Source organism: Leuciscus leuciscus, assembly GCF_965113295.1.
Source record: "Leuciscus leuciscus genome assembly, chromosome: 13".
Classification (NCBI taxonomy): Eukaryota; Metazoa; Chordata; class Actinopteri; order Cypriniformes; family Leuciscidae; genus Leuciscus; species Leuciscus leuciscus.
Window position 1 is genome coordinate 1,198,023 of NC_138737.1, and position 27,352 is coordinate 1,225,374.

A 27,352-nucleotide genomic window follows, 5' to 3' on the forward strand; every position below is an offset into this window, starting at 1 on the left:
AACAGAGGCTTTACTCCCTTCAAACTTAAAATTGTCAATTTTTCATTACATCACTGTTTGAAAACACTCAGAATAGTTTTTTGTACCTTTATAAAGGGCATTTTCCCCCCTAATTTTATTAACTGTATGCTCCATCTTTCATTTCAAATTCTTAAATTTGATAAATATATCCAATTAAAATAATAAGACACTAGGCTGTTACCAATCAAATTAAATAATTTACATTGAAAAATTATAACTGTATTAAATTAGATTATTTTAAATATTTTTATAACCGCAACAGAACCATCACGGTGGGGAAAGTGTATCTGACCATGTGACTGTCTGTCCGAGTTTTGTCGAGAGCCGGAGGCGGCACGAAATTTGACGGAGGCAGCCGCCTTATAATTCTTTATGCAGGAAAAACTCTGGCAATACATGGATTTCTCGGCGACGTCATCACTGCATGCGCACGCAACCAGGAGGCAGAAAAGACCCGCGGCCTTCGTACCAGAGTAACGTTAAAGGGTTTAGGGTAGGCTAGTAGCATAGTGGTGGTGTTGTCGCTAAGTCAAAATGCTAATTATCATGATTGGCCCTGTCCCAAATGGCACACTCCGGACTTGTGGACTTCCTCAGAGTCCACACTTTGGTGACGTCATGTAGTGCAGACCTATAGGGCCCTTGGCGCGAGTCCACGAGGGCGCATTGAGAGGTATTTTTGGGACAGACTCGATCGGCATGCCGGAAATAACGGTCTGGTTGTTGTTGGACAGGAGAAATCGCATTTTTGCGCTCCGACGTCTTATCTGCATGTCCACTACACAGCCTAATTTTACAGTTCTATATTTTGATATTATGCATATCACCTGGGTATTAGACAATAGATAAATCATGCTTATTTAAATGATGTACAGTTGTACATAATAATACATAATGTTCCATTTGAACTAAGATTACAATTTTAAAACATAATTTAAACATATTTTTTTCAATTTACAGGTTTCAATATTCATACTATGTTTACATATGACTCAGTAAAGCCCTGCCATTCGGTTCTATTTATTTAATGAATCATAATGCGATCGTATTATTAAACACGCTATTATTATGTTTGAGACATCAACCACTGGTCGATGACCATAATGTTTGTATAAACTGTAGGTAACAACTGGTAAAATGTACATTTAGGTCATAAAAACAGTAATATTTTCTTCACAGCCATGTCAACAATTATCCGTGAGTGAAATCTCCTCCCATCTGTTGTCTGATTGGCCTTTCGCAAGGATTCCTGGGTAGTTAAAGTGCGTGGAGCCTGCATCTATGCGGGCTTCGTGGAAGACCGCTTCAAGGGTACAAAGGGGGCGCTGCTGAGCACACTTCAGAGCGGTAAAATGCTGAATGGGACGGCCTACGGACTCGTAGACTCAGCGAGCACGCGCAATTCAAGTCCACGAGACCGAAAGTCCGCATGAAGTGCGCCATTTGGGACAGGGCCTTAGACTAAGTTAGTAATGTAACAGCCAATGTTAGCAGTGCAGCATCTATAGAGCCCGAATTTGCTTTTATATCATTTAACCTTGTTTACGTTACATTACGACCTGCAACATTTCATGACTTCACACATATAACGTGGCGATAATATTAAAAAACGTACTCTCAGCAATGGTGAGATCTTGCCGGATCCCTACGCAATACATGACGATCTTTGGATTGTGGATGACAAGTGGCCAGCAATTGTATGGCCTGATATAATTATTTTATTCGAAATCCATGTATAGCCTACACTACTGTTCAAAAGTTTGGGGTTGGTAAGATTTTTATGTTTTTGAAAGCAGTCTCTTGTCCTCAAAAAATCTGTAAAACAGGAATATTATGAAATATTATTGGAACATACATTTTAAAATGCATTCAAAAGGAAAACGTGTAATTTATTAAAGCTGAATTTTCAGCATCATTACTCCAGTCTTCAGTGTCACATGATCCTTCACAAATCATTCTAATATGATGATTTGATGCTCAAGAAACATTTCTGATAATTATCAATGTTGAAAACAGTTGTGCTGCTTATTTTTGTGACATATTTTATTTAGGATTCTTTGATGAATAGAAAATTCAAAAGAACAGCATTTATTTGAATGTTCTCTTGTAGTATACTACACACTTGGTATACTAAATGTCAAATTTGCGATCTAAATAGCTGTTTGAAAAAATAAACATGTATTTTTTTCACTGTTCATAACTGGTTGAGCAGTTAAACTCTAGTATGTGCTCATGACAGCACGTATAATCCATCGTCAAATCTTTGATTTACAGTAGGCCTAAGTAACGTTATATGTGTGAAGTCATGAAATGTTGCAGGTCGTAAAGTAACGTAAACAAGGTTAACTTATATAAAAGCAAATTCGGGCGATGCTGCACTGCTAACATTGGCTGTTACATTACTAACTTAGTCTAACATGATAATTCATACATGCATCACAGTATGTCCGGATTTTGATTCGTAAACAGTTGGACTTTTTACATAATGTTATATTAATATGAAACACAAACAAACAGATCCAACTCTGAAATTGCAGTTTATTATTGAGTCAACAAAAAATTACAAACAATGCGAAATCTACGTTAATTACAATGTTATTTTATTCTTTTATTACAGAACTCGGCATAACAGATAGCGGTTTTTTGCCTCCTGGATGCGCGCGCATCCGGTATTGTTTGTATACAAGAAACCCGTGTATACCCATAAATGGAAACATAAATTTACAACTGTACTTCGGTTTCTCTGCGAGGACACCGCCGTCACCTGCCATATGAGATTTCACCATGTGAGACGACACCGCCGTCACCTGCTCTGTCAGATTTCGCGCTCCTAACTCTTCTTCTGTTTGGTTTTTCCTAACTCACTGACGGTGCACGAGCTACTAAAGGTATAGGGAAAACATGACATGGATTTCAGGAGAAATAGGTTTTGTTATTGTATAGTGTAAGGCCAGTCGAATGGATTTGGGAAATGGACCGGCCGGGATTTTATATTTTCGGAGCTGGAAAGAAAGACATATTTGCAATCACATCGATATTGCCCGCATAATCATACAGTATGATCAAATATTGGGGGGGACAAATTGTCCTTCTTTGAATATTGGGGGGGACGTGTCCCCCTGTCCCCCCATAGAATTACGCCTATGCATACATGCATGCAGATAGTGAAAGAATAGATGTATAGCTGCTTCTGCATACATGTGTGCATGCATACATTCATAAAACATATATATATACATTCATGCATACATACATACATACATTCATTCATGAATAAAAAAATATGTACATACATTCATACATGAATAAAAAAAATATACATACATTCATATATGAATAAAAAAATATATTCATACATACATGCACGCATATACAAACATGAAAACTTAGTATTGTGTTTGGTAAGGGCTGACTTGTGGAAGAGATTGAGAGAAAAGGGGAGTGATGATGAGGATGCACACTCACACTTGAGTGGAAAGACACCAGGATTGCTGCAGCGGACTGGTGTAAAGTACACCAGTGTAAGAAGGTGTATATCTGCTTCACTCCAGTAGGGGTGGAAAGACACTAAGAAGGGGTTGCTATAGTGTAAATCACAAACTGAGGATCTCAAACTCTTCCATGCATTATATTTGAGCTATTAGTTAAATAAGAGTAGACATATGTTCTTCTTTTCTGTGATTGTGCACATGCATATTTTATTGATGTTTAGTGTATTTCATTTTTTATATGTGTGTATATGTTTCTCTTCTGTAAAGCACTTTGTAAACACTGCTTTTAAAAGGTGTTATATAAATAAAGCTTTACTTGCATGCATATATATATAATTTATTTATTTATTGAAATTCAAGACATAATATAAAACAAATTGTAATTCAGGACAGAGATAAAATCAATGGTCCTCAGCAAGTGGAATGGCTTGTTCCTATCCAACATAACATATAATATAAAAACAATATTATATATATATACAACAATATTGAGCTATTATAGTTCAGACAGAGACCAGTGTTGCAGTGTAACAGCTACAAGCATAGAGTGCAGATCTATCATGGCATAACATGATTTTGTTTTTTTAGATATCAATAACTTTAGAGCGCTCACTGAAGTCCAGTGTGTGAAGCCCAGCTAACTGAAGCAACCAGTTGATCGGCATGTGGTCGAACCGATTCATGTCAAAATGGGCAAAATGAACCTCTGGACCTGTGAAATAAAACAATAAATATTAAGATAGGGTGAAGATATAGAAATAACAGCATTTTATTTAGAAAACTCGTCACCTGGGCCTACGATAAGGGCTCCACCTTGCTGCAACGGATCTCCTTGAAAGTCAAAAGCAGGGCTGGTCATGGCACGCCACATACTTCTCAGACTGCCGATGAGTAGACTGGATTTCACATGTGGACTGTTGGAAGCTGCAAATGCATATGAGGATAGCTAGGTTTCCATTCAAATGTGCAAATTTAACCTATGCACATAATTGGAATAATAATGCATAAAACATTTGCGAATAAAGCAGCGTTTCCATCCCCAAAATCATCACTTCCTGGGAAATTGGTGCAAAATACTGTATCTGTAATACAACTGTAAGTTGCTGCAATCTGGCTCTTTTTCCCTCCATCGTGTTCGGATGCTGATGTTCGGGAACAAACTAGTGTGAGATGCTTCTGGAGGGAATTAAACCAAATCATTCTGATCACACACTTCGAATCCGGCGTTTCAGAAACACCAAACCAACATGTGAGATGCTGCGATGCCATTGGTCCGCTGGTTAGTCCAGTTATCCAATCACAGCTAACGCTGAGGCAAAGGGTGTACTCACACTAGCCAGTTTGAACCGTGCCCGAGTGCGTTTGACCTCCAAAGCGCGGTTCGTTTGACTAGTGTGAGTGCTCCGAACCGTGCCCGGGCGCGGCTCGATTAGCCGGCCCTGGCCCGCTTGGAAGAGGTGGGCCAGAGCACGGTTCAGTTGGACTCGGGCGCGGTTCGCATGCAGTGTGAGCGCTAACCGTGCTGGACTCCATTGTGTTCAGTGAGAGCGCCGCTCTTCCTGTTTATCCCGAAACCGTCGCACCATAATGAAGTAAGCGTGCTCCGGCACGAATGCTGAAACCCTATGGGCGCTTTCACACTGGCAGTTTAGTGCGGACCGGGGCACGGTTCGCATGAAAAATCGTTAATGTGAACGCTGTCATCGGACCCGGGTGCGCACTAGAGTACCGAACCCGAGACTAGCAGGAGGAGGTGGTCTGAGCTCGGTTGCTCCCGAACCGTGGTGCGGTTCGCGTTAATGTGCAAGCAACACGGACTCGGGTGCGCGCTTGTTCAGGAAGTATAGTATCCCGCGCATGCGTATCACTGTCGATATCATTGTTTGATTGCGTTTGCGATGACGTAAGATCACTGCAAACGCACCTGGGTACGATACAACTAATTGAGTGTGAAACCAGACCAACGCTGCGGGGGGCGCCGGGAACTAGCGCACTCGGGTTCGGACCGCAGCAAACGAACCCAGTGGAAAAACGCCCTATGTGAGTGCAGGCCAGAGGGGGAGTGGGGAGGGGGGACAATCGTACTCGGGCCCGGTTCATGGCAACCGTGCCTAGTGTGAGTACACCCAAAGACACATGAGGTTTTTGATGGATTTATTCAGTAAATGTGTTTCCATCGTAGTTTATCCGCATGTCTTCTTATCAGATGAAACAATAATCCACCTCAAGAAGTTTTTTTTATGCACTTTTTTATTTACGTGCATCTTGTTTCCATCCAAGAGATATGCCAAAAATGTGCATAAAAATATATAGATGGAAACATAGCTACTGATTAAAATAAATGCACATTTAATCAAACCAATCATTGGCATGCTAATGTAATAGAAAGCAGGAGAAATGTACAAAATGTGCATTAGAGGAGTAAAAAAGGCATGTTATGTATAACATGTTAGTGAAATCCCAATGCATGTATGAAATCATGGCTCTAAAATCAAGCTTCAGTGGATCTTACGTGTTTCCATGTATGTCTCTCCTCTTCTCATTCCAAGTTTTTTATAGATCTGTCTCTCTGGATCTACATATATTTCATGAGGATAGCCCGTCAGAGAGCAGAACCCCTACAACATAAAGAGATTCACTGATATTTCACAGTTTTAAAGTGTAATGATTTTGTGTCATAAAAAAAAAATTTTAATAAAAAAAATAAAAAATGCACTCAAGGCTAGAAAGAGGGTGTTGTGAATCAAACTGATACACTGGTTTTGAGGGCTATTAAAGGTGCACAAAAACGACTTGACACTCTATTGCATGTTATATTTATGCTAAAAGTCTCATATTTTTAGCTGAACATTAATAAACACATCCTACCTCGATATGAGAATACGACGACTGTCCAATCACTACCAATCTGACATTCGATTCCTACATTTGTTGAAGGAGAGAAAAGATACATTGTTTCGGTTACACTTTACAATAAGGTTCATTAGTTAATATTAATGTATTAACTAACATGAACTAACAGTGAGCAACACATTTGTTACAGTATTTATTAATCTTTGTTAATGTTAATACAAATATTCATTGTTTGTTCATGTTAGTTCACAGTGCATTAACTAATGTTAACAAATACAACCTTTGATTTTAATAACGTATTAGTAAATGTTGAAATGATTAGTAACTACGATTAATAAATGCTGTAGAAGTATTGTTCATTCTTAGTTCAAGGTCGTTACATAATGAACCTTATTGTAAAGTGTTAAAATTGTTTGTTTTTCTTTCTCATATGCAGCAATATTCTATATTCTGACCAAATAATACATGATTACTGACACATAATCGATAAAAACAAAACAGAAGTGCTGGATAATAGCGTCAAATAATTTCCCTCACCTGCAACATATCCTGAGGTATTTTGCCCAAATCCTCCACATATTCTTTGCATGTGTAACACAAGAAGTTCTGCAGAATATTTGAGAAGCACAATCAGAATGACATCTGCACAGTTACACCACATCAACACACAGCTGTCATGCCTCTCTTACCCGCACGAAAATGATGATGGCTTTGCTGTGCTGATGCAGACTGTGGAAGGTTTTACACACACCGTGGCGATCATAAATCCAGCATTCGTCGACATCAGAGACACAGAGATCGTGTGGGTCACGTGTGCTGTTCTCCTGATGTCCAGCGCGAGCGATCTGATCCTGTTGAGTTATCGGGAAAACGGGAGCCATTTTTAGGAAAGTTTGCTTCGCCACGCCCATTCCTGCTGGATCATGTACAAATAAAGGCAACCCCGCCTATGTACATTCATTTATGACATTATTTCTGATTCAGAGTTGGGGAAAGTTACTTTTAAATGTAATGCATTACAATATTGTGTTATTACCTAAAAAAGTAGCCGAACTAATTCCCTTACTCACTTATTTAAAAAAAAAAAAATGCAACAGATATTTTGTTGTAAATTTAAAAGTAATGCATTACTTTACAAGTCATTTGGAAAAGCAATCTGCCTCAACTCTCTCCATTATTCCCATTCCAAATATTTTAGCGGAATAGCTTGTTTCCACAAGAATAAAACATTTTAAAAGATAATTGCAACTTTTTATCTCACAATTTTAAGTTTACATCTTTCAATTCTGACTTTTTTTCTCGCAATTGTGAGTTTATATCTTGCAATTCTGACATCTTTTTTTCTTATCTTTTTTTTCTTTGCAATTGCAAGTTTTAAAGTCCAATTCTAAGGGAAAAAACAATCACTTTATATCACAGAATCAATAAAAAAAAAATAAAAAAAATCAATGTCACAATTTTATCTTTATAACACGCACTTGCAAATTTATATCATGCAATTCTGAATAATCATCATTATTTTTATTCATGGACACTGGAAACAATGATCACATTTCATCTTTATGTGTGAGTGACGAAAAAAAGAATGAAACCCAAGTTAAGACTCATAAGGAAATAAAAAGCATCCTTTAGTAGCCTAAATCATAACAACAAGAGAAGAAAAGTCAAAATTATGACATTAACAGTCGAAATTATTACGTAATAACATGCCTTGTAATGTCATAATTTCTCATAATGACTTTTTATCTCATAATTATGCCCTTTTAGATCTTAATTTCGAATTAGTATGTCATAATTACGTTTTATGCCATATTTTTGACATAGCATGTCATAATAATTTTGAATTTTTATCTCATAATTATAATTTAGTATGTCATAATTTATATTTTTATGTCATAATTATTATTTACCAGAGCATGTTTTTTTCCCTTATGTGGCGGGAATGGACTTTCATAGGGAAAGATTAATAAAAACTTGTTTGCTAAAGTTTGCTGATGTCCAGACCGCTTTTATGTCGATATTATTAGCAACAAAGTAACATGATATCGAATCCATCCTGTTACAGTACAAATATTAACATCAAGTGTTCATTCGCAAGTTTGCAAGTGTTATATTTGTATTATTAAACGAGTTCCCGTTAAAGCACGGATGATGATTGGCCCTCCGCTTCTGACTGACAGGCAGCCTGGCGAATGAACAGCCACTCTCATCTCGAGCTGTGGGCGGGATTTCCTCTGTTATTTGAAATCCGGAAGTGTTTTGAAACAGTCTAGCAGGTTGACACAGCAAGCGCGCGTTTGCGGTGCGTTCGCTACGCTTCTGTTTCTGTTTCGCGCGGATTATGAGAGCGCGGGAAGGAGGTGCTGAGGGTCGCGCGAGCTGGTGAGGTTTGGCGCGTTTTATTCTGGCAGTTATTCAGTCTTGGTTGTTTTCTCATGAGGGAGTTCAATGGCGTCGTCCGCCACTATCACTCAATGAAACACAACAACACTCGGTCAGCAGCTCCACACAGCCGTGTGTAAACAGTGACATTCATTTGTGAATGTTTATATGGTCCCTGATGAGACATAACACACATTATACCAGATATCTAAAAATATGCTGGTCTGTATACTCATTATCCATACAAAAAGTACTTGGATATGGAATAGATGACACTGATACATATACCTAAACCATATCATAGTAGGATATATATAAACCATAGTACAGATGGATTACCATATTCTGGGTATTTACATTTGTTAAAAACACAATGGTATTATCAACTTGGTATTGTGTCTATAAAACAATAGTAGATGGACAGACAAAGCATTGACCTTCCTCTTCCTCATCTGTGTGTCTGCAAGATTGTCAGTGACTTCTGTGTGTGTTTCCTTGTTAGTGCAAATCTGAAAAATGTGTTTGAAAGGTTTTTCATGTTCTGTCAGAATCTAGGCGTTAAACCTCAATGCAACAGACACAAACATTACTTTGATAAGACTTTGTTTACATGTAAGCGAGTTAAAATCTCGGTTTCAGTGCCTATTTAGTTGAGCTAAATGTGAACGGCAGAAATCTGAGGAAGCATCACTGATCTAGATTGGAAGCAATAGTGAAATTGTCATTTTTTTTCTGTAATTTGAGCTGCAAAAATGACTGTTGTCATACATGTTTCCCAAACACTCCTCCTGTCTGTTATTGGTCGCTCAAACACATAAGCCACACCCCAAACTCGCTCCATTGGTTGATTGAGTCAGAAGTTTACAAGTGCTTCTCATCAATCAAACCGATGAACACTGTTATTTCATAATTCAGTGTTCACATCTATAATTATGAGACAATTCTGTCATTCATATCCTCTCATATTATAGTTATATGCTTTTGCAAAATACAGAAGAACCAAGAAAGTCAGAAAAAACTGGCTAAAATAAATCTTTTACTTTTCAAGTCACTGGCATTTGACTTGATTTTAATGAGTCGAGTCACTTTTAGTGCTTTTTATATTTGATTTCAAAGCAGCTTCACAGCAAACAGATTCAATAATGCAAATTTCATAAAAAATTTCATCAAATATGAGAAATTCAATTATCTAGTATCATTATTCAGTTTAATGTTGATTCAATGCAGTTCAATAACAGCGTGATTAATCAATTATGAACAAGTACTTAAAAATATTTTATAGAATTGTACTAATTTTGTACATGTACTTATTTTATTTATTTATTTTTTGTCTAAGTTTGTTTTCATTATGTTGTACTTATGATGTTATGTTGTTAAATGTTTAATGTGTATCTGCCATGTAATAGCCGGTGATGCTGATATGGCAATACACTCAAATACTCATTCAGATGTAAAGAAGCTCTACAGAAGATTATAAATGTTTTTTGCACTTCTTCTCTTTATGCAAGTCATTTTTCTCTCTTGCTCTTGAACTCAAATACTACATCAATTATGAAGCGAGTTCAATTCTCACATTATAGTTATTATATGCTTTAGCAAAAATACAGAAGAATCATGAAAGTCAGAAAAAAAGGGCCAAAATAAATGTTATTACAAAGCAGCTTCACAGCAATAAACAGATTCAATAATGCAAATTTCATCTGCTGTGAAGGAGATCAATGTTGATTCAATTCTGTTCAATAACAGTGTGAAGTTCATCTGTAACGCAGCTCTACAGAAGATAATCAATGCTTTTTGCACTTAGTAAATGTTGAAATTAATATTAACTAAGATGAATAAATGCTAGAGAAGTATTGTTCATTGTTAGTTCATGTTTACTAAGTTAACTAATGAACCTTATTGTAAAGTGTTACCCAAGTTTTAAAGTAATTTTTGTAAAGTCGATCGACGTGATCATCATCTCTATGGATCATATTTTCTCCAAAAATGGTTACAGCCTGAAGAAAAATAACTGGCATTTGACTTGATTTTAATGACTCAAGTTGAGTCACCTTTATTTATATAGTGCTTTTAGCACAGCAATAAACAGATTCAATAATGCAAATCCAATTCATTATTCAGTACAATGTTGATTCAATGCAGGTCAATAACAGCATGAAGTTCATCAATTATGAAAAAAGTAGGCTACATTTAAACAAATCTTTTATAGAATTGTACTCATTTGTTTTGTCTTCTGTAGAGCTTCTTTACAGCTGAATGAACTCATTTCATAAATGATTTAGTAGTATTTGAGTTTATTACCATATCAGCATCACTGGCTATTACATGGCAGATACACATTAAACATTTAACAACATAATATCATAAGTATAACATAATGAAAACAAACTTAGACAATAAATATTTTTTGCGATTCGTATACGTTCTTCTCATCTTTTCTTCGTGCATGTAGGCTAAATTCTCTCTTTCTCTTGAGTGTAGAGTCGATCGCTGTGTAGTTTCTCTCTTTCTCTTGAGTGTAGAGTCGATCGGTGTGTAGTTTCTCTCTTTCTCTTGAGTGTAGAGTCGATCGCCGTGTAGTTTCTCTCTTTCTCTTGAGTGTAGAGTCGATCGCCGTGTAGTTTCTCTCTTTCTCTTGAGTGTAGAGTCGATCGCCGTGTAGTTTCTCTCTTTCTCTTGAGTGTAGAGTCGATCGCCGTGTAGTTTCTCTCTTTCTCTTGAGTGTAGAGTCGATCGCTGTGTAGTTTCTCTCTTTCTCTTGAGTGTAGAGTCGATCGCCGTGTAGTTTCTCTCTTTCTCTTGAGTGTAGAGTCGATCGCCGTGTAGTTTCTCTCTTTCTCTTGAGTGTAGAGTCGATCGCCGTGTAGTTTCTCTCTTTCTCTTGAGTGTAGAGTCGATCGCTGTGTAGTATCTCTCTTTCTCTTGAGTGTAGAGTCGATCGCCGTGTAGTTTCTCTCTTTCTCTTGAGTGTAGAGTCGATCGCTGTGTAGTTTCTCTCTTTCTCTTGAGTGTAGAGTCGATCGCCGTGTAGTATCTCTCTTTCTCTTGAGTGTAGAGTCGATCGCCGTGTAGTTTCTCTCTTTCTCTTGAGTGTAGAGTCGATCGCTGTGTAGTTTCTCTCTTTCTCTTGAGTGTAGAGTCGATCGCCGTGTAGTTTCTCTCTTTCTCTTGAGTGTAGAGTCGATCGGTGTGTAGTTTCTCTCTTTCTCTTGAGTGTAGAGTCGATCGCCGTGTAGTTTCTCTCTTTCTCTTGAGTGTAGAGTCGATCGCCGTGTAGTATCTCTCTTTCTCTTGAGTGTAGAGTCGATCGCCGTGTAGTTTCTCTCTTTCTCTTGAGTGTAGAGTCGATCGCTGTGTAGTTTCTCTCTTTCTCTTGAGTGTAGAGGCGATCGCCGTGTAGTTTCTCTCTTTCTCTTGAGTGTAGAGTCGATCGCTGTGTAGTATCTCTCTTTCTCTTGAGTGTAGAGGCGATCGCCGTGTAGTTTCTCTCTTTCTCTTGAGTGTAGAGTCAATCGCCGTGTAGTTTCTCTCTTTCTCTTGAGTGTAGAGTCGATCGCCGTGTAGTTTCTCTCTTTCTCTTGAGTGTAGAGGCGATCGCCGTGTAGTTTCTCTCTTTCTCTTGAGTGTAGAGTCGATCGGTGTGTAGTTTCTCTCTTTCTCTTGAGTGTAGAGTCGATCGCCGTGTAGTTTCTCTCTTTCTCTTGAGTGTAGAGTCGATCGGTGTGTAGTATCTCTCTTTCTCTTGAGTGTAGAGTCGATCGGTGTGTAGTATCTCTCTTTCTCTTGAGTGTAGAGTCGATCGCCGTGTAGTTTCTCTCTTTCTCTTGAGTGTAGAGTCGATCGCTGTGTAGTTTCTCTCTTTCTCTTGAGTGTAGAGGCGATCGCCGTGTAGTTTCTCTCTTTCTCTTGAGTGTAGAGTCGATCGCCGTGTAGTTTCTCTCTTTCTCTTGAGTGTAGAGTCGATCGGTGTGTAGTTTCTCTCTTTCTCTTGAGTGTAGAGGCGATCGCCGTGTAGTTTCTCTCTTTCTCTTGAGTGTAGAGTCGATCGGTGTGTAGTTTCTCTCTTTCTCTTGAGTGTAGAGTCGATCGCCGTGTAGTTTCTCTCTTTCTCTTGAGTGTAGAGTCGATCGCCGTGTAGTATCTCTCTTTCTCTTGAGTGTAGAGTCGATCGCTGTGTAGTTTCTCTCTTTCTCTTGAGTGTAGAGTCGATCGGTGTGTAGTTTCTCTCTTTCTCTTGAGTGTAGAGTCGATCGCCGTGTAGTATCTCTCTTTCTCTTGAGTGTAGAGTCGATCGGTGTGTAGTATCTCTCTTTCTCTTGAGTGTAGAGTCGATCGGTGTGTAGTTTCTCTCTTTCTCTTGAGTGTAGAGTCGATCGCCGTGTAGTATCTCTCTTTCTCTTGAGTGTAGAGTCGATCGGTGTGTAGTTTCTCTCTTTCTCTTGAGTGTAGAGTCGATCGCCGTGTAGTTTCTCTCTTTCTCTTGAGTGTAGAGTCGATCGCTGTGTAGTTTCTCTCTTTCTCTTGAGTGTAGAGTCGATCGCCGTGTAGTTTCTCTCTTTCTCTTGAGTGTAGAGTCGATCGCCGTGTAGTTTCTCTCTTTCTCTTGAGTGTAGAGGCGATCGCCGTGTAGTTTCTCTCTTTCTCTTGAGTGTAGAGGCGATCGCCGTGTAGTTTCTCTCTTTCTCTTGAGTGTAGAGTCGATCGCCGTGTAGTTTCTCTCTTTCTCTTGAGTGTAGAGGCGATCGCCGTGTAGTTTCTCTCTTTCTCTTGAGTGTAGAGTCGATCGGTGTGTAGTTTCTCTCTTTCTCTTGAGTGTAGAGTCGATCGCCGTGTAGTTTCTCTCTTTCTCTTGACTGTAGAGTCGATCGCCGTGTAGTATCTCTCTTTCTCTTGAGTGTAGAGTCGATCGCTGTGTAGTTTCTCTCTTTCTCTTGAGTGTAGAGTCGATCGGTGTGTAGTTTCTCTCTTTCTCTTGAGTGTAGAGTCGATCGCCGTGTAGTATCTCTCTTTCTCTTGAGTGTAGAGTCGATCGGTGTGTAGTATCTCTCTTTCTCTTGAGTGTAGAGTCGATCGGTGTGTAGTTTCTCTCTTTCTCTTGAGTGTAGAGTCGATCGCCGTGTAGTATCTCTCTTTCTCTTGAGTGTAGAGTCGATCGGTGTGTAGTATCTCTCTTTCTCTTGAGTGTAGAGTCGATCGCCGTGTAGTTTCTCTCTTTCTCTTGAGTGTAGAGTCGATCGCTGTGTAGTTTCTCTCTTTCTCTTGAGTGTAGAGGCGATCGCCGTGTAGTTTCTCTCTTTCTCTTGAGTGTAGAGTCAATCGCCGTGTAGTTTCTCTCTTTCTCTTGAGTGTAGAGTCGATCGCCGTGTAGTTTCTCTCTTTCTCTTGAGTGTAGAGTCGATCGCCGTGTAGTTTCTCTCTTTCTCTTGAGTGTAGAGGCGATCGCCGTGTAGTTTCTCTCTTTCTCTTGAGTGTAGAGTCGATCGCTGTGTAGTTTCTCTCTGTCTCTTGAGTGTAGAGTCGATCGGTGTGTAGTTTCTCTCTTTCTCTTGAGTGTAGAGTCGATAGGTGTGTAGTTTCTCTCTTTCTCTTGAGTGTAGAGTCGATCGCCGTGTAGTATCTCTCTTTCTCTTGAGTGTAGAGTCGATCGGTGTGTAGTTTCTCTCTTTCTCTTGAGTGTAGAGTCGATCGGTGTGTAGTTTCTCTCTTTCTCTTGAGTGTAGAGTCGATCGCTGTGTAGTTTCTCTCTTTCTCTTGAGTGTAGAGTCGATCGGTGTGTAGTTTCTCTCTTTCTCTTGAGTGTAGAGTCGATCGGTGTGTAGTTTCTCTCTTTCTCTTGAGTGTAGAGTCGATCGGTGTGTAGTTTCTCTCTTTCTCTTGAGTGTAGAGTCGATAGGTGTGTAGTTTCTCTCTTTCTCTTGAGTGTAGAGTCGATCGCCGTGTAGTATCTCTCTTTCTCTTGAGTGTAGAGTCGATCGGTGTGTAGTTTCTCTCTTTCTCTTGAGTGTAGAGTCGATCGGTGTGTAGTTTCTCTCTTTCTCTTGAGTGTAGAGTCGATCGCTGTGTAGTATCTCTCTTTCTCTTGAGTGTAGAGTCGATCGCCGTGTAGTATCTCTCTTTCTCTTGAGTGTAGAGTCGATCGGTGTGTAGTTTCTCTCTTTCTCTTGAGTGTAGAGTCGATCGCTGTGTAGTATCTCTCTTTCTCTTGAGTGTAGAGTCGATCGCCGTGTAGTATCTCTCTTTCTCTTGAGTGTAGAGTCGATCGCCGTGTAGTATCTCTCTTTCTCTTGAGTGTAGAGTCGATCGCTGTGTAGTATCTCTCTTTCTCTTGAGTGTAGAGTCGATCGCCGTGTAGTATCTCTCTTTCTCTTGAGTGTAGAGTCGATCGCCGTGTAGTATCTCTCTTTCTCTTGAGTGTAGAGTCGATCGCCGTGTAGTATCTCTCTTTCTCTTGAGTGTAGAGTCGATCGCTGTGTAGTATCTCTCTTTCTCTTGAGTGTAGAGTCGATCGCCGTGTAGTATCTCTCTTTCTCTTGAGTGTAGAGTCGATCGCCGTGTAGTATCTCTCTTTCTCTTGAGTGTAGAGTCGATCGCTGTGTAGTATCTCTCTTTCTCTTGAGTGTAGAGTCGATCGGTGTGTAGTATCTCTCTTTCTCTTGAGTGTAGAGTCGATCGCTGTGTAGTATCTCTCTTTCTCTTGAGTGTAAAGTCGATCGGTGTGTAGTTTCTCTCTTTCTCTTGAGTGTAGAGTCGATCGGTGTGTAGTTTCTCTCTTTCTCTTGAGTGTAGAGTCGATCGCCGTGTAGTATCTCTCTTTCTCTTGAGTGTAGAGTCGATCGCTGTGTAGTATCTCTCTTTCTCTTGAGTGTAGAGTCGATCGGTGTGTAGTTTCTCTCTTTCTCTTGAGTGTAGAGTCGATCGCTGTGTAGTATCTCTCTTTCTCTTGAGTGTAGAGTCGATCGGTGTGTAGTTTCTCTCTTTCTCTTGAGTGTAGAGTCGATCGGTGTGTAGTTTCTCTCTTTCTCTTGAGTGTAGAGTCGATCGCTGTGTAGTTTCTCTCTTTCTCTTGAGTGTAGAGTCGATCCCCGTGTAGTATCTCTCTTTCTCTTGAGTGTAGAGTCGATCGCTGTGTAGTATCTCTCTTTCTCTTGAGTGTAGAGTCGATCGGTGTGTAGTTTCTCTCTTTCTCTTGAGTGTAGAGTCGATCGCTGTGTAGTATCTCTCTTTCTCTTGAGTGTAGAGTCGATCGGTGTGTAGTTTCTCTCTTTCTCTTGAGTGTAGAGTCGATCGCTGTGTAGTATCTCTCTTTCTCTTGAGTGTAGAGTCGATCGCCGTGTAGTTTCTCTCTTTCTCTTGAGTGTAGAGTCGATCGGTGTGTAGTTTCTCTCTTTCTCTTGAGTGTAGAGTCGATCGCTGTGTAGTATCTCTCTTTCTCTTGAGTGTAGAGTCGATCGGTGTGTAGTTTCTCTCTTTCTCTTGAGTGTAGAGTCGATCGCTGTGTAGTATCTCTCTTTCTCTTGAGTGTAGAGTCGATCGCCGTGTAGTTTCTCTCTTTCTCTTGAGTGTAGAGTCGATCGCCGTGTAGTATCTCTCTTTCTCTTGAGTGTAGAGTCGATCGGTGTGTAGTTTCTCTCTTTCTCTTGAGTGTAGAGTCGATCGCTGTGTAGTATCTCTCTTTCTCTTGAGTGTAGAGTCGATTGCCGTGTAGTATCTCTCTTTCTCTTGAGTGTAGAGTCGATCGGTGTGTAGTATCTCTCTTTCTCTTGAGTGTAGAGTCGATCGGTGTGTAGTTTCTCTCTTTCTCTTGAGTGTAGAGTCGATCGCCGTGTAGTTTCTCTCTTTCTCTTGAGTGTAGAGTCGATCGACGTGTAGTATCTCTCTTTCTCTTGAGTGTAGAGTCGATCGGTGTGTAGTTTCTCTCTTTCTCTTGAGTGTAGAGTCGATCGCTGTGTAGTTTCTCTCTTTCTCTTGAGTGTAGAGTCGATCGGTGTGTAGTTTCTCTCTTTCTCTTGAGTGTAGAGTCGATCGCCGTGTAGTATCTCTCTTTCTCTTGAGTGTAGAGTCGATCGGTGTGTAGTTTCTCTCTTTCTCTTGAGTGTAGAGTCGATCGACGTGTAATTTCTCTCTTTCTCTTGAGTGTAGAGTCGATCGCCGTGTCATTTCTCTCTTTCTCTTGAATGTAGAGTCGATCGATGTGTAATTTCTCTCTCTCTTTTGAATTTAGAGTCGATCGACGTGAATCATCATCATCTATATGGGCCATCTTTTTTCCAAAAATGGTTACAGCCTGAAGAAGAAAACACGGAAGCTGCGCAAGAAGAAGCGGCGGAGGAACTGCTTCCTTCAGGGGCCCTGCATGCTGTGCTTCATCGTCCACGGCCCCAGCGCGAGCATCGAGGACGACTGGCCCTTCGAGGCGGCCAAACTCGCCGAGCGCTACGTGTCCCTGAACTCGCCCGAGGAGTGCGCCGCGTTCCTCCTGTCTCCGGGAGAGCTGGGCATCTGGGAAGGCCAGGGTCGGGGTCTGCTGTCCGCCAAGCTAATCGGGCCCCCGGCGCTCTTCTGCGTGGACTATTCGGAAATGGTGTGCAAGCGCAAGTGTGCTGATCTGCAGCGGTGTTCGCCCCGCAAGCAGCCGCGCTGTGCCTTCCAGGAGCCCATGGAGAACGAGGAGCGAGGAGACGCCGGGGCTCCCGAGAGCCAGTGTTTGCTCCGCCCGTCTTCTTCTAATTCTTCTTCTTCTCCTTCGGACGGGTCCGGTGTGGCGTGGCGTTCAGATGCTAGCGGTGCCGCCGACGCCTCGTCCTCATGCTCCTGCCAGCTGTCCCAGAACGAGGGATTGGAGGAGGGAAAGAGCGCTGAGAACACAGACACGTCTCACGTTAACCAGCTGCCCTCCTCCATACTGCTCAAGGTCTGTGTAAAAGTGCATCTATCCAAATTTTATATATATATTATATATTTTTAAGTTTTATATTTCTCTTTGGATTTATCTGAGCTTACATACCTCTGGTTTTGAGTGAAAAAAAGCTTTATTTGTGGATAATTTTGTCAATTTGACATAAAATATGAAAAAAAATTGCTCTGTTTATCACTCTAGTGTGCTTTAATGTTTAACCAGGAAATGTGTTTTTAAATGCTTTTATTTTATACAAAATGGCACGAAGTCACACTTGTGATGTTCAGAGTCAAGAATGACCGGCCTTCAAAAAATTGCTTATAAATCTCTCATTATGTGACATCATCACAAAATATTGGATTCAATCTTTTTGTCAACTTGTTTTCTTTCAATTAGGACCGGTTTTATATTACTTTTTGGAATTGATCGATCGTAGGCCTTATTTATCTGAGCTTACATACCTCAGTTTTTGAGTGAAAAAAGCTCTATTTGTTGATAATTTTGTAAATTTTACATAAAATATGAAAAAAACCACACTAATGTTTAACCAGGATTTTTAAATTGTTTTTTAAATGCTTTTATTTTGTACAAAATGGCATGAAGTCACACTTGTGGTGTTCCCGGTCAAAAATGACCGACCTACAAAAAAATTGCTTATAAATCCCTCGTTATGCCATTTTATCACCAAATATTGGATTCAATCTTATCTTATTGTCAACTTGTTTTCTTTAAATGAGGACAGGATTTGTATTTATTTTTGAAACGCATTGATCGTAGGCCTCACTGATTTAAGAATAAATTTCACTTTTGACCAGGAACACCACAGAAGTGTTATAGGGTTTTCAAAGGTTAAAAAGGTTTAAAAAACATTGTTTTTAATGCACTGTTTAGTTTTTAGCTCTATTTTGCTTCCATAACATGTCTTCTTTCAGACTAGTGGAAAGTAAACATCTTAAGTCTTTATTTCATTGCACTTGTCTGTAGATTTCAATCTTTAAAGCCGTTGAGTTTGAGTCAGAAATCAGCTTTACACACACCAAACTTTACAGTTTTATTCATATCTATATTCTGAAGGTTTGTTCATTTAACATTCACCTGATTTACAGAACATTTTATTCCTGAAAACACGGTGAAAACACTTTTTTTCTGCCTGTTCAGATTTCTGTTCTGGAAATGCATGCAAATGTGTGCATATTTAATTAGATAATCCCTCATTTGCATATGTAAACAAACTTGTAATGCAAAAAATGTTTGCAAACACAACAATTATTGTAGAGAAGTAATTAGCTGCATAATATTGACAAATGCTGTGCATGAAATCCTCAGACTGATATTGTTCGATGAATATGACACTGTAATGTTGATTCCATCACTTGTTTTGAGCGTATGAACCGGCTGAACCCCGTGTGTGATGTGTCCTCAGGTGTTTTCTCACCTGTCGGTGAAGGAGCGGTGTCTCGGTGCGTCTCTGGTGTGTAAATACTGGCGCGATCTCTGCTTAGACTTCCAGTTCTGGAAACAGATCGATCTCAGCGGCCTCCAGCAGGTTTGTGTTGTCATCTTCTGTTTATGTGCTTATAGATCTATAGGTGTGCATAACTATTATACTTTAATTGAGAAGTGATCATCAAAAAAGAGAAGCTTTAAGTGCCCCATGCGTTCATTTTTTATTTATTTTTTTTTACAGGGTTTTAATTTACAATAGTAATATTTCTTATTTATATATTAATTAATTTTTATTTTTTACATTTTTATAATAACAATTATTAATATTATATTATCATATTAATATAAAATTGCTAAATAATAGATCTATAGGTGTGCATAATTGAGAAGTGATTATCAAAAAAGAGAAGCTTTAAGTGCCCCAATGCATTCATTTTTTAATTTTGACAGGTTTTATTTTACAATAGTAATATTTCTGATTTATATATACAATTATCAAGATTTAAGTGCCCCATGCTTTCGTTTTATTAATGTCAAAATGTTATGAAGAAATTAAGAAATCATTTTTTTTTTTTTTACAGGGTTTTATTTTTCAATAGTAATATTTCATATTTATATATTACGTTTTTAAAAAATAATTTTGTAATAAAAATTATTAATATGACTATATTAATATTATTTTACAGGGTTTTATTTTACAATGGTAATATTTCTTATATATTAAGTTTTATTTAGTCATTTGTATAATAAAAAATATTTATATTATATTATCATATTGATAATATTTTACATGGTTGTATTTTACAATAGTAATATTTCTTATTTATATATTAATTAATTAATTTCTATTTAGCCATTTTTATAATAAAAATTATTAATATTATATTATCATATTGATATTATAGTAATAGTATTATAGTATAGTATTAGTAATATTTCTTATATAAATATTTTATAATAAAAATGATTAATATATTATATTATATTAATATAAAATTTCTAAATAAAAACAAAATAAGAAATATTACTATTGCAACATTTCACTGTTTATTATTTTACTTTAAATATTAGAATTATTATTATACATTACACTTATACATTTTATATTATTGTTATTATTATGTCATAGCTATATTGATATACAATCACACAATTTTATCCATGTTTTGCAGCCGTACAAACCAGGATTTGTTTAAAAAAAACACATTTTAAACCACATTTTATATCATTTTATTAGAAAAATTACAGTTAGATCCCCTAATAACTATGTAGCAAATAGCCTTTCTTATGCATATTTTTTTAACGAACTATAGATGAAAGCTTTACTTCTCATATGTATTTGTACAAATATTTTTTCCCCTGCCAATTATGCACTGTAAGTCCGTAACGTATATGTAAGCGGTGCAAAACTTAAACAGTAGGTGCAAACATGTCAATATTAAGGTGTTGATATGTGGTTTTAATTGAAATAATGCCTGAAAACTGTTAAAATGCCACTAATTTCTCTCCCTGAGCGCAGGCTAAAGAAGATCTGATCTGATAACTCTGAGTTCTTGTCATATTTTATCACCATTTTCTAAACTATAGCGAATAAACTGTGATAATGTGAGAAATATTGAAGGTGTCTGAATAAATGTTGTTTTGACTGTATTATATATCATTGCAGGAGCAGAACTGTGTGTGCTATATGTGGTTTTAATTAAAATAATGCCTGAAAACTGTTGAAATGCCACTTTGAGTGCAGGTGAAAGATGATCTCCTGGTGAAGATCGCGTCCAGGAGACAGAACGTCACGGAGATCAACATCTCCGACTGCAGGAACGTTCAGGATCACGGCGTGTGCTCTCTGGCGTCGAACTGTCCCGGTCTGATCAAGTACACGGCGTACAGGTGTAAGCAGCTCAGTGATGTGTCCCTGTGTACCGCAGCCGCTCACTGCCCGCTCCTGCAGAAGGTGCACGTCGGGAACCAGGACAAACTCACCGACCACGCGCTCAGACTGGTGAGACACACACGCTTCTCAGCTCATTTAATGGATGCATGTGAAAGTTTCCATACACACATATTTGAATGCGAAATTTGGGATGTTGCATAAAAAAAACGCCGGATGAACATGCATAAAAAAAAGTGCATTCAATTGAGGAGGATTTTTTATTTGATAGGACAACATGCATAAACTACGATGGAAACACATTTACTGAATAAATCCCTCACACACCTGTTCAGCAGAGGCTGTGATTGGATAACTGGACTAACCAGCGGATTGTGTTTCCATCCACATATTTGAATGTGAAATTTGGGATGTTGCATAAAAAAAACATGTGTATAATTAAGATAAAGAAGAGGAATTTAATTTGTTCGTTTATTTATTTGCAGTTCGTAACCTCACCACTAGATGCCGCTAAAAATGACACACTGCACCTTTAATTGAGGAGGATCAGTTTCTATTTGATAGGACAACATGCATAAACGACAATGGAAACACATTTACTGAATAAATCCCTCACACAGCTGTTCAGCAGAGGCTGTGATTGGATAACTGCACTAATGAATGCGAAATTTGGGATGTTGCTTAAAAAACAACATGTATTCAATTGAGGAGGATCATTTTTATTTGATAGCAATAACATATCGTTTTACTGAATAATCAAGTAAACCCGATTTCTTACTTTATCTTTGTAAAGAAAGCTCATTGCTTAACTTTTTTTCTCTTCTTTTTTTCTTCCTTTTTTATTTTTCTTTCTAGAATGATACATGTAACAATACAATAGATACAAATGTTTCACATAATAATGTTCTAAATGATTCCAAAGCATCATGAGATATGAGGAAACATTAAAGATAACATTCATATCAAATATATTAAAGAACAGTCGATGTGATGGAAACACATTTACTGAATAAATCCCTCCAACAGCTGTTCAGCAGAGGCTGTGATTGGATAACTGCACTAATGAATGCGAAATTTGGGATGTTGCATTAAAAAAAATGCTGGATGAAAAGGCATAAAAAAAAACATGCATTCAAATGAGGAGAAAAAGAAAGATTGGTTTGATTAAATGTGCATTTATTTATTATGTTTCCATCTACCTATTTTTATGCACATTTTGGCATATCGCATAAAAAACCTCTGGATGGAAACGCTAAGATGCGCATAAATTAATTTGAATAAATTAAAAATAAAGCTTGATGGAAAAAAAAAAAAGATAAAATATTTTGTTTGTTTACTATGGAAGTAAAATAATGCCTAATTTTGTTGAATTGGACTAATTGAAAAATTATGCATTGCATTAACCATGCTTGCATTTTAATGCATTGTATTTTTAGTGCTTTGGGTTGAAATTCAACATGGTCGTATATTTTAAGCTGCAGATATTTCAATTCAAAACATTTCACACACATTTTCATTAAAATGCAGTAATTCATATTCACACCACCATGTTGAATTTCAGCCCATTACAATGAATTAAATGCAAGCATGGTTAATGCAATGCATATTTTTTTCAATTAGTGCAATTCAACAAGCATTTTTGTTTGAAATACATCAGGCATTATTTTACATAGGTAAACAAACTAAATATTTCACCTTTAATTTTCATTCATATTTACCTGCATGTCATGTGACCATAAACATGTGAATGTCTTATTGAAATATGAACTTAAAATCACAGCGGGGAAAACATTTGATCTCAAAGGGGTTGGGCTGACGAAACCCTGGTGAATCCCTGCTGTATATAATCATACCGCTGGATTGAACATTTGAAGGCTGAACTGAACGTGTGTGTGTGTGTGTGTGTGTGTGTGTGTTTTGCGCAGTTGGGCGAACACTGTAAAGAACTGAAGGACGTTCACTTCGGCCAGTGCTACAGCATCAGTGACGACGGCCTGGTGGCGCTGGCGCAGGGATGCAACAAACTCCAGAGAATCTACATGCAAGAAAACAAACTGGTACGTGCTGTTGAAGTCACATGACGTGTTCAGAGCGCCGTACTCTTAATGCAATAGTGATCGATCAGGATCAAAAGTTGACTTTGTGTAGAATAGATTGTGCTTTAAAGTCTCCATGAAATGGAAGTTGCGCTGGTCTTTTCTCCTCTATTGTGCCGTATATCGAGTGAAACGCTTCAGGAACGAGAACTAATGTGGGCGGGGCTTGATTTTGTCTGTGTGGAATTGATTGGATGGTTGTGGTTTGCTATTGGCTGATATCATGTGAGTGACAGGTTGCCCCGCCCACATCCTCAGAGAAGAGATGCTGCGAGAGGAACTTATTCTGATTCAAGATCACCAGGAACATCAATTTAACACAATAATTTATACACATGCAATATTAATTTAAAGTCCCCCTGTAGTCGTTTTATCCCTTAAAACTCATCTTTGATCACCAAAATGACATATTTAAACGTTTTTCCTTGAAAAAAAAAGTTAATGTAACTCGACACCCTTGCCTCATTTAGTATACGCGGTTCTATGAATATGCAAATGAGCCCCGCCTCCACTCACTCAGTTCAGAGATCCACTGGTTAAAAACACCACATACACACATAAACAACATTAAAAGCTGGATTTTCACCACAAGGGGGACTTTAAATTATGCATCTGATCTTCTAGACATCATGCTTAACCTGATTACCTTGATTTAGTTAATTTGATAAATGTTTAATTGGACGTTTGCATCTCATCTCTTCATAGCGTTGCATTGGTCACATGCTGAAATAGTCTGAGGTGCCAGACACAAGACGAGAGGTTCGACTCCAGTGTTTGTTTTTTTACCCATAAGCCAGTGCGTCTGACAAAAGCAGACGTACTGGAGTGTTTTCACACGCGTCTCTGTTGTTCTCTCCTGTCATCACTTCTGTACATCTGTGGCTCTTCTTGTGTTCACGTTTCTGCAGTGTTTATGTGTTGATCGCGCTGTCTGAGTCATTGTCTGTGAATAAGGACTGTTATTATCCCGTCAATCTTAGATCGTTTAGTCTGCCTTGATTATATTCATCATATTCAACAAATCTGCAATCTTAATTAGTAAACCGCTCGATATGGTCTTGTTTTCCTGTGAAATTATCTAAACACACTTAAAGCAAGATCAATTTGCTCGGAGCAAAATTGAGAGAAAAATACTTGTTTTATCTTGGTTATTTGTGTGTGTTTTAACCACACAGTGGCAAATAGATTTTTCTTGTTTTAATGCATAAACTGTAGTAAATGATTGCATATTGTATAGAAATAATTGTCATTGATTGTTTGTAAAGCAGAACTGAAGGTCTGTGTTCGGCCACTAGATGTCAGTGTTGCTCCTCCAATGAGAGACTCACTGTGTGTTTTGTGAAGTGCTTTATTACAGACTTTTGGAGATTAATTTTACATTTACTTTTCATGCAAAAGGCTGCAATAGTATCGGTTAGTTTGAGCTCATCAGTTCAGTCAGATGAAGGGTGTTTTTAATCGCTTTACTCTTTGTAAATGAACAAAATGACTCTAAATACCTAATAATCACAGTATTTCTAACACTGTCGTCAGATTTCTTATCATGCTTTTCCAGATGTGTGATTATTGGCAGGGAATTCGACATGTTGAATGTTATATTGAGCTGCAAGAAAAGCCAAGTTACTATATTTATATGAAAGATTATGAAGGTAAACGTTGTTTTTCCTCATAATAACGTGCCTGAATAAGAAAGTGAATATAGTCATTGTGATTTCATGTTGCTCTTTGTGTCTCTGTCTTGTGGGAAGAGATGTGATTTTAGACATAAATGATATAACTGGGAGATAAAGAGAATATTGAGGAAATCCAGGTTAATATTCTTCATATTTAATGCAGGATTTGCTTTAAAACCGTTTTCACATGCATAACATGCGTAATATTCATCTCATCCCAGTCGTTTCATAGATGTTTGGTTTAATTTGTTTAAACATTTTAAATAGTTATTAATCAAACTTGTAAATAAAACAAAAGCATGTACAAGAAAATACTATTTCAGAATTTCATGTTTAATTCAGTGTCATTTCTTTGAAAAAAAAAAATTCAGTCCAAAAATGCTAGTAAATTTCACAAGAAACGGCAATTAAACATGACATTTTAAATTGTATTTTCTTAAAAAACATACTCCAGTTATCTTTTGTTTAATATAAACGTACAGAAATCATTTTAAAACAATTTAAAGGGACTACTAAAGCATAAAAATACCATAATATACATATTATAAGTTCACATGCTTGTTTCTCTGAAAAGCAATGGCAGTTATTCTGCTTTGAAACATGCGCTCCGTATCGGATTGTCTGCGTGATCCCGCCCACTCCTGAATTACCCAATAGTATTCCTTCCTGCACCCGGAAAACACAGCGATTGAATGGTTCAGAGATTCTACCTGACCTAAAAACCTTAAAGGTGACATATTATGCCTTTTTCACAAGATGTGATATAAATCTACGGTGTCCTCAGAATGTGTCTGTGAAATTTCAGCTCAAAATACCAGATCATTTATTATAGCTTGTCAAATTTGCCCCTTTTTAGAGTGAGCAAAAACACGCCGTCTTTGCGTGTGTCCCTTTAAATGCAAATGAGCTTTAGCTCCGCCTCCATCCAGAAGAGGGCGGAGCCTTTACACAAGCTTCAGAAACTCCGGCAATAACAAAACAGGCCAAAACAAAGTTACTGGTTTTCACTTTTCACGTTTTCCGTGTTGGTTTTCACTGGTCAGTTTTGAGATTTTGGACCATTTGTCTTCAATAACATGTCTTCTTTCAGACTTGTGGTGAAAAAAAGTCCGAAATACACATTTAGGTCTTTATTTTACTACACTTTGTCTGTTTGCGTCTGTAGATTTCTCCTAAATTCAACAGAAGTTGGCATTGTAAATCCTCCCGCTGCTCCGCGATCGCTGTCTCCTCCCTGTCATCACACACACCGCTGGAAAGCTCTCTCTCTCCTGTACAATGCTGTCAGATCCAAATATGCTAATTTCCTGTCTATCAGCAACCAATCATGAAAGTACAATGGGGCATTTAACTCTAAAAGCGAAATCTCATTGGCTGATGTCAATTTCTGACAACGTGATTGGTTCAGATGCATCACGTGACATGCTCTGAGTGTGTTTTTGACTGTTTTTCACTGGGGTTCTGTTCAGTTGAAGGCCATAAATGCCTTATATGCCTTAAATATGTCAACAAAATGAAACTAGAATTTTGAGTCTGGCTTTATCCAATGTTCAGATTTCTCTTCTGGAAATATATGTAAATTAGCGCATTTCTAATGAGATGATACCTCATTTGCATATTTAAACATAAATATATAAAAAAACTTGTAATACAAAAGATATTTGTCTTAATGGCAGTAATCAACTTGGGGAAGTTTCATGCTGATATCTATTAGTTAATTTCTTTTCACCTGGGGTGTCTCCCCTTAAACACGGGGAAAGTCAGATTTTCATGATATGTCCCCCTTTAAGTCTTAGTTTTCCTCATGATACGCTTCAGCGTATTGTTTCACAGGCAGTGAGGAAACATAACCATGTTCTTTCCAGGTGGAGCGAGGCACCGGCCCGTCTACCCGTGACATCTGAATCCTCTCTCTCCTGACGGCTCAAATGTTTTCGGTGACAGATCACACAATTGTGCGACTCGTTTACAATGAGGGCCGGTCCCGTCCTCCTCCCCTCGGCCCGCTAATGGAGTAAAACGATCCCGCGTCTGTCTCTCCCAATCAATGATGAATAGGCTGATCCGCAGATGGGTCTGTTCTGCTCCTCCTCGCACACATAATTGAATAATTAAAAAGAGTTTCAGTGCGGTCTCTGTCCTTTCCCCTCGGCCTCTTCCTTTAAATATCGCTCTCTTCTGGAAATGTTTAAGATTGTCTTTATTTACTCGTCCTTACGTTTCAAAACCGTATCATATTCAGGCTTCTTATGTTTTGTGTTGTTTCCCTATGTGTGAGAATCCAGCGTGTAATGTAGTTTATGTGTCTATGTGGTGTTTTTAATACGCTTTAAGACAAAGCATGTGTAAGTTCATAAGTCGACAGCATTGCTGAGTATTTCCTCCTTAAAACTGCAGTGAACCAAAGACAGTCTCAAACACACGCTTTGAAATCGCTGGTGTTTCTGACGTCACAAACTACCTTGTAACCAATCAGATCAACGTGTGATCGTCAACCAGTGGAGTGAGTGGAGGCGGGGCTCATTTGCATATTCATAGAACCACGCATACTAAATGAGGCGATGGTGTCGAGTTACAGTCAAGATATTTTAAGGCATTAAAAA

General features: G+C 38.2%; 2 protein-coding genes across 5 annotated transcripts in view; one reads left to right on the forward strand and one right to left on the reverse strand.

The window, feature by feature from the left end:
* Window positions 1-3,843: 3,843 nt before the first annotated feature.
* Window positions 3,844-7,275, reverse strand: prxl2c (peroxiredoxin like 2C). Of its 2 annotated transcripts, none has more exons than XM_082188942.1 (6): window positions 7,055-7,275; window positions 6,903-6,971; window positions 6,381-6,434; window positions 6,025-6,130; window positions 4,302-4,436; window positions 3,844-4,224 (listed from the first exon to the last, which is right to left on the reverse strand). In XM_082188942.1, the coding sequence occupies exons 1-6, from the start codon at window positions 7,244-7,246 to the stop codon at window positions 4,097-4,099; spliced, it is 684 nt and encodes a 227-aa protein (XP_082045068.1). In that variant the 5' UTR covers window positions 7,247-7,275; the 3' UTR covers window positions 3,844-4,096. The 2 variants fall into 2 exon arrangements, with proteins under 2 accessions (XP_082045068.1, XP_082045069.1); XM_082188943.1 differs by having other exon boundaries at window positions 6,381-6,427; window positions 6,902-6,971.
* A 1,335-nt stretch (window positions 7,276-8,610) lies between these two features.
* fbxl17 (F-box and leucine-rich repeat protein 17) overlaps window positions 8,611-27,352 on the forward strand; it is a 137,368-nt gene continuing 118,626 nt past the window's right edge. For all 3 annotated transcript variants that reach the window (XM_082188891.1, XM_082188893.1, XM_082188892.1), the window contains exons 1-5: window positions 8,611-8,747; window positions 16,969-17,658; window positions 19,067-19,189; window positions 20,834-21,091; window positions 22,906-23,037. In XM_082188891.1, coding sequence (XP_082045017.1) covers window positions 16,999-17,658; window positions 19,067-19,189; window positions 20,834-21,091; window positions 22,906-23,037 — 1,173 coding nt within the window. In that variant the 5' untranslated portion in view covers window positions 8,611-8,747; window positions 16,969-16,998. The remainder of the gene's footprint in view (window positions 8,748-16,968; window positions 17,659-19,066; window positions 19,190-20,833; window positions 21,092-22,905; window positions 23,038-27,352) is intronic.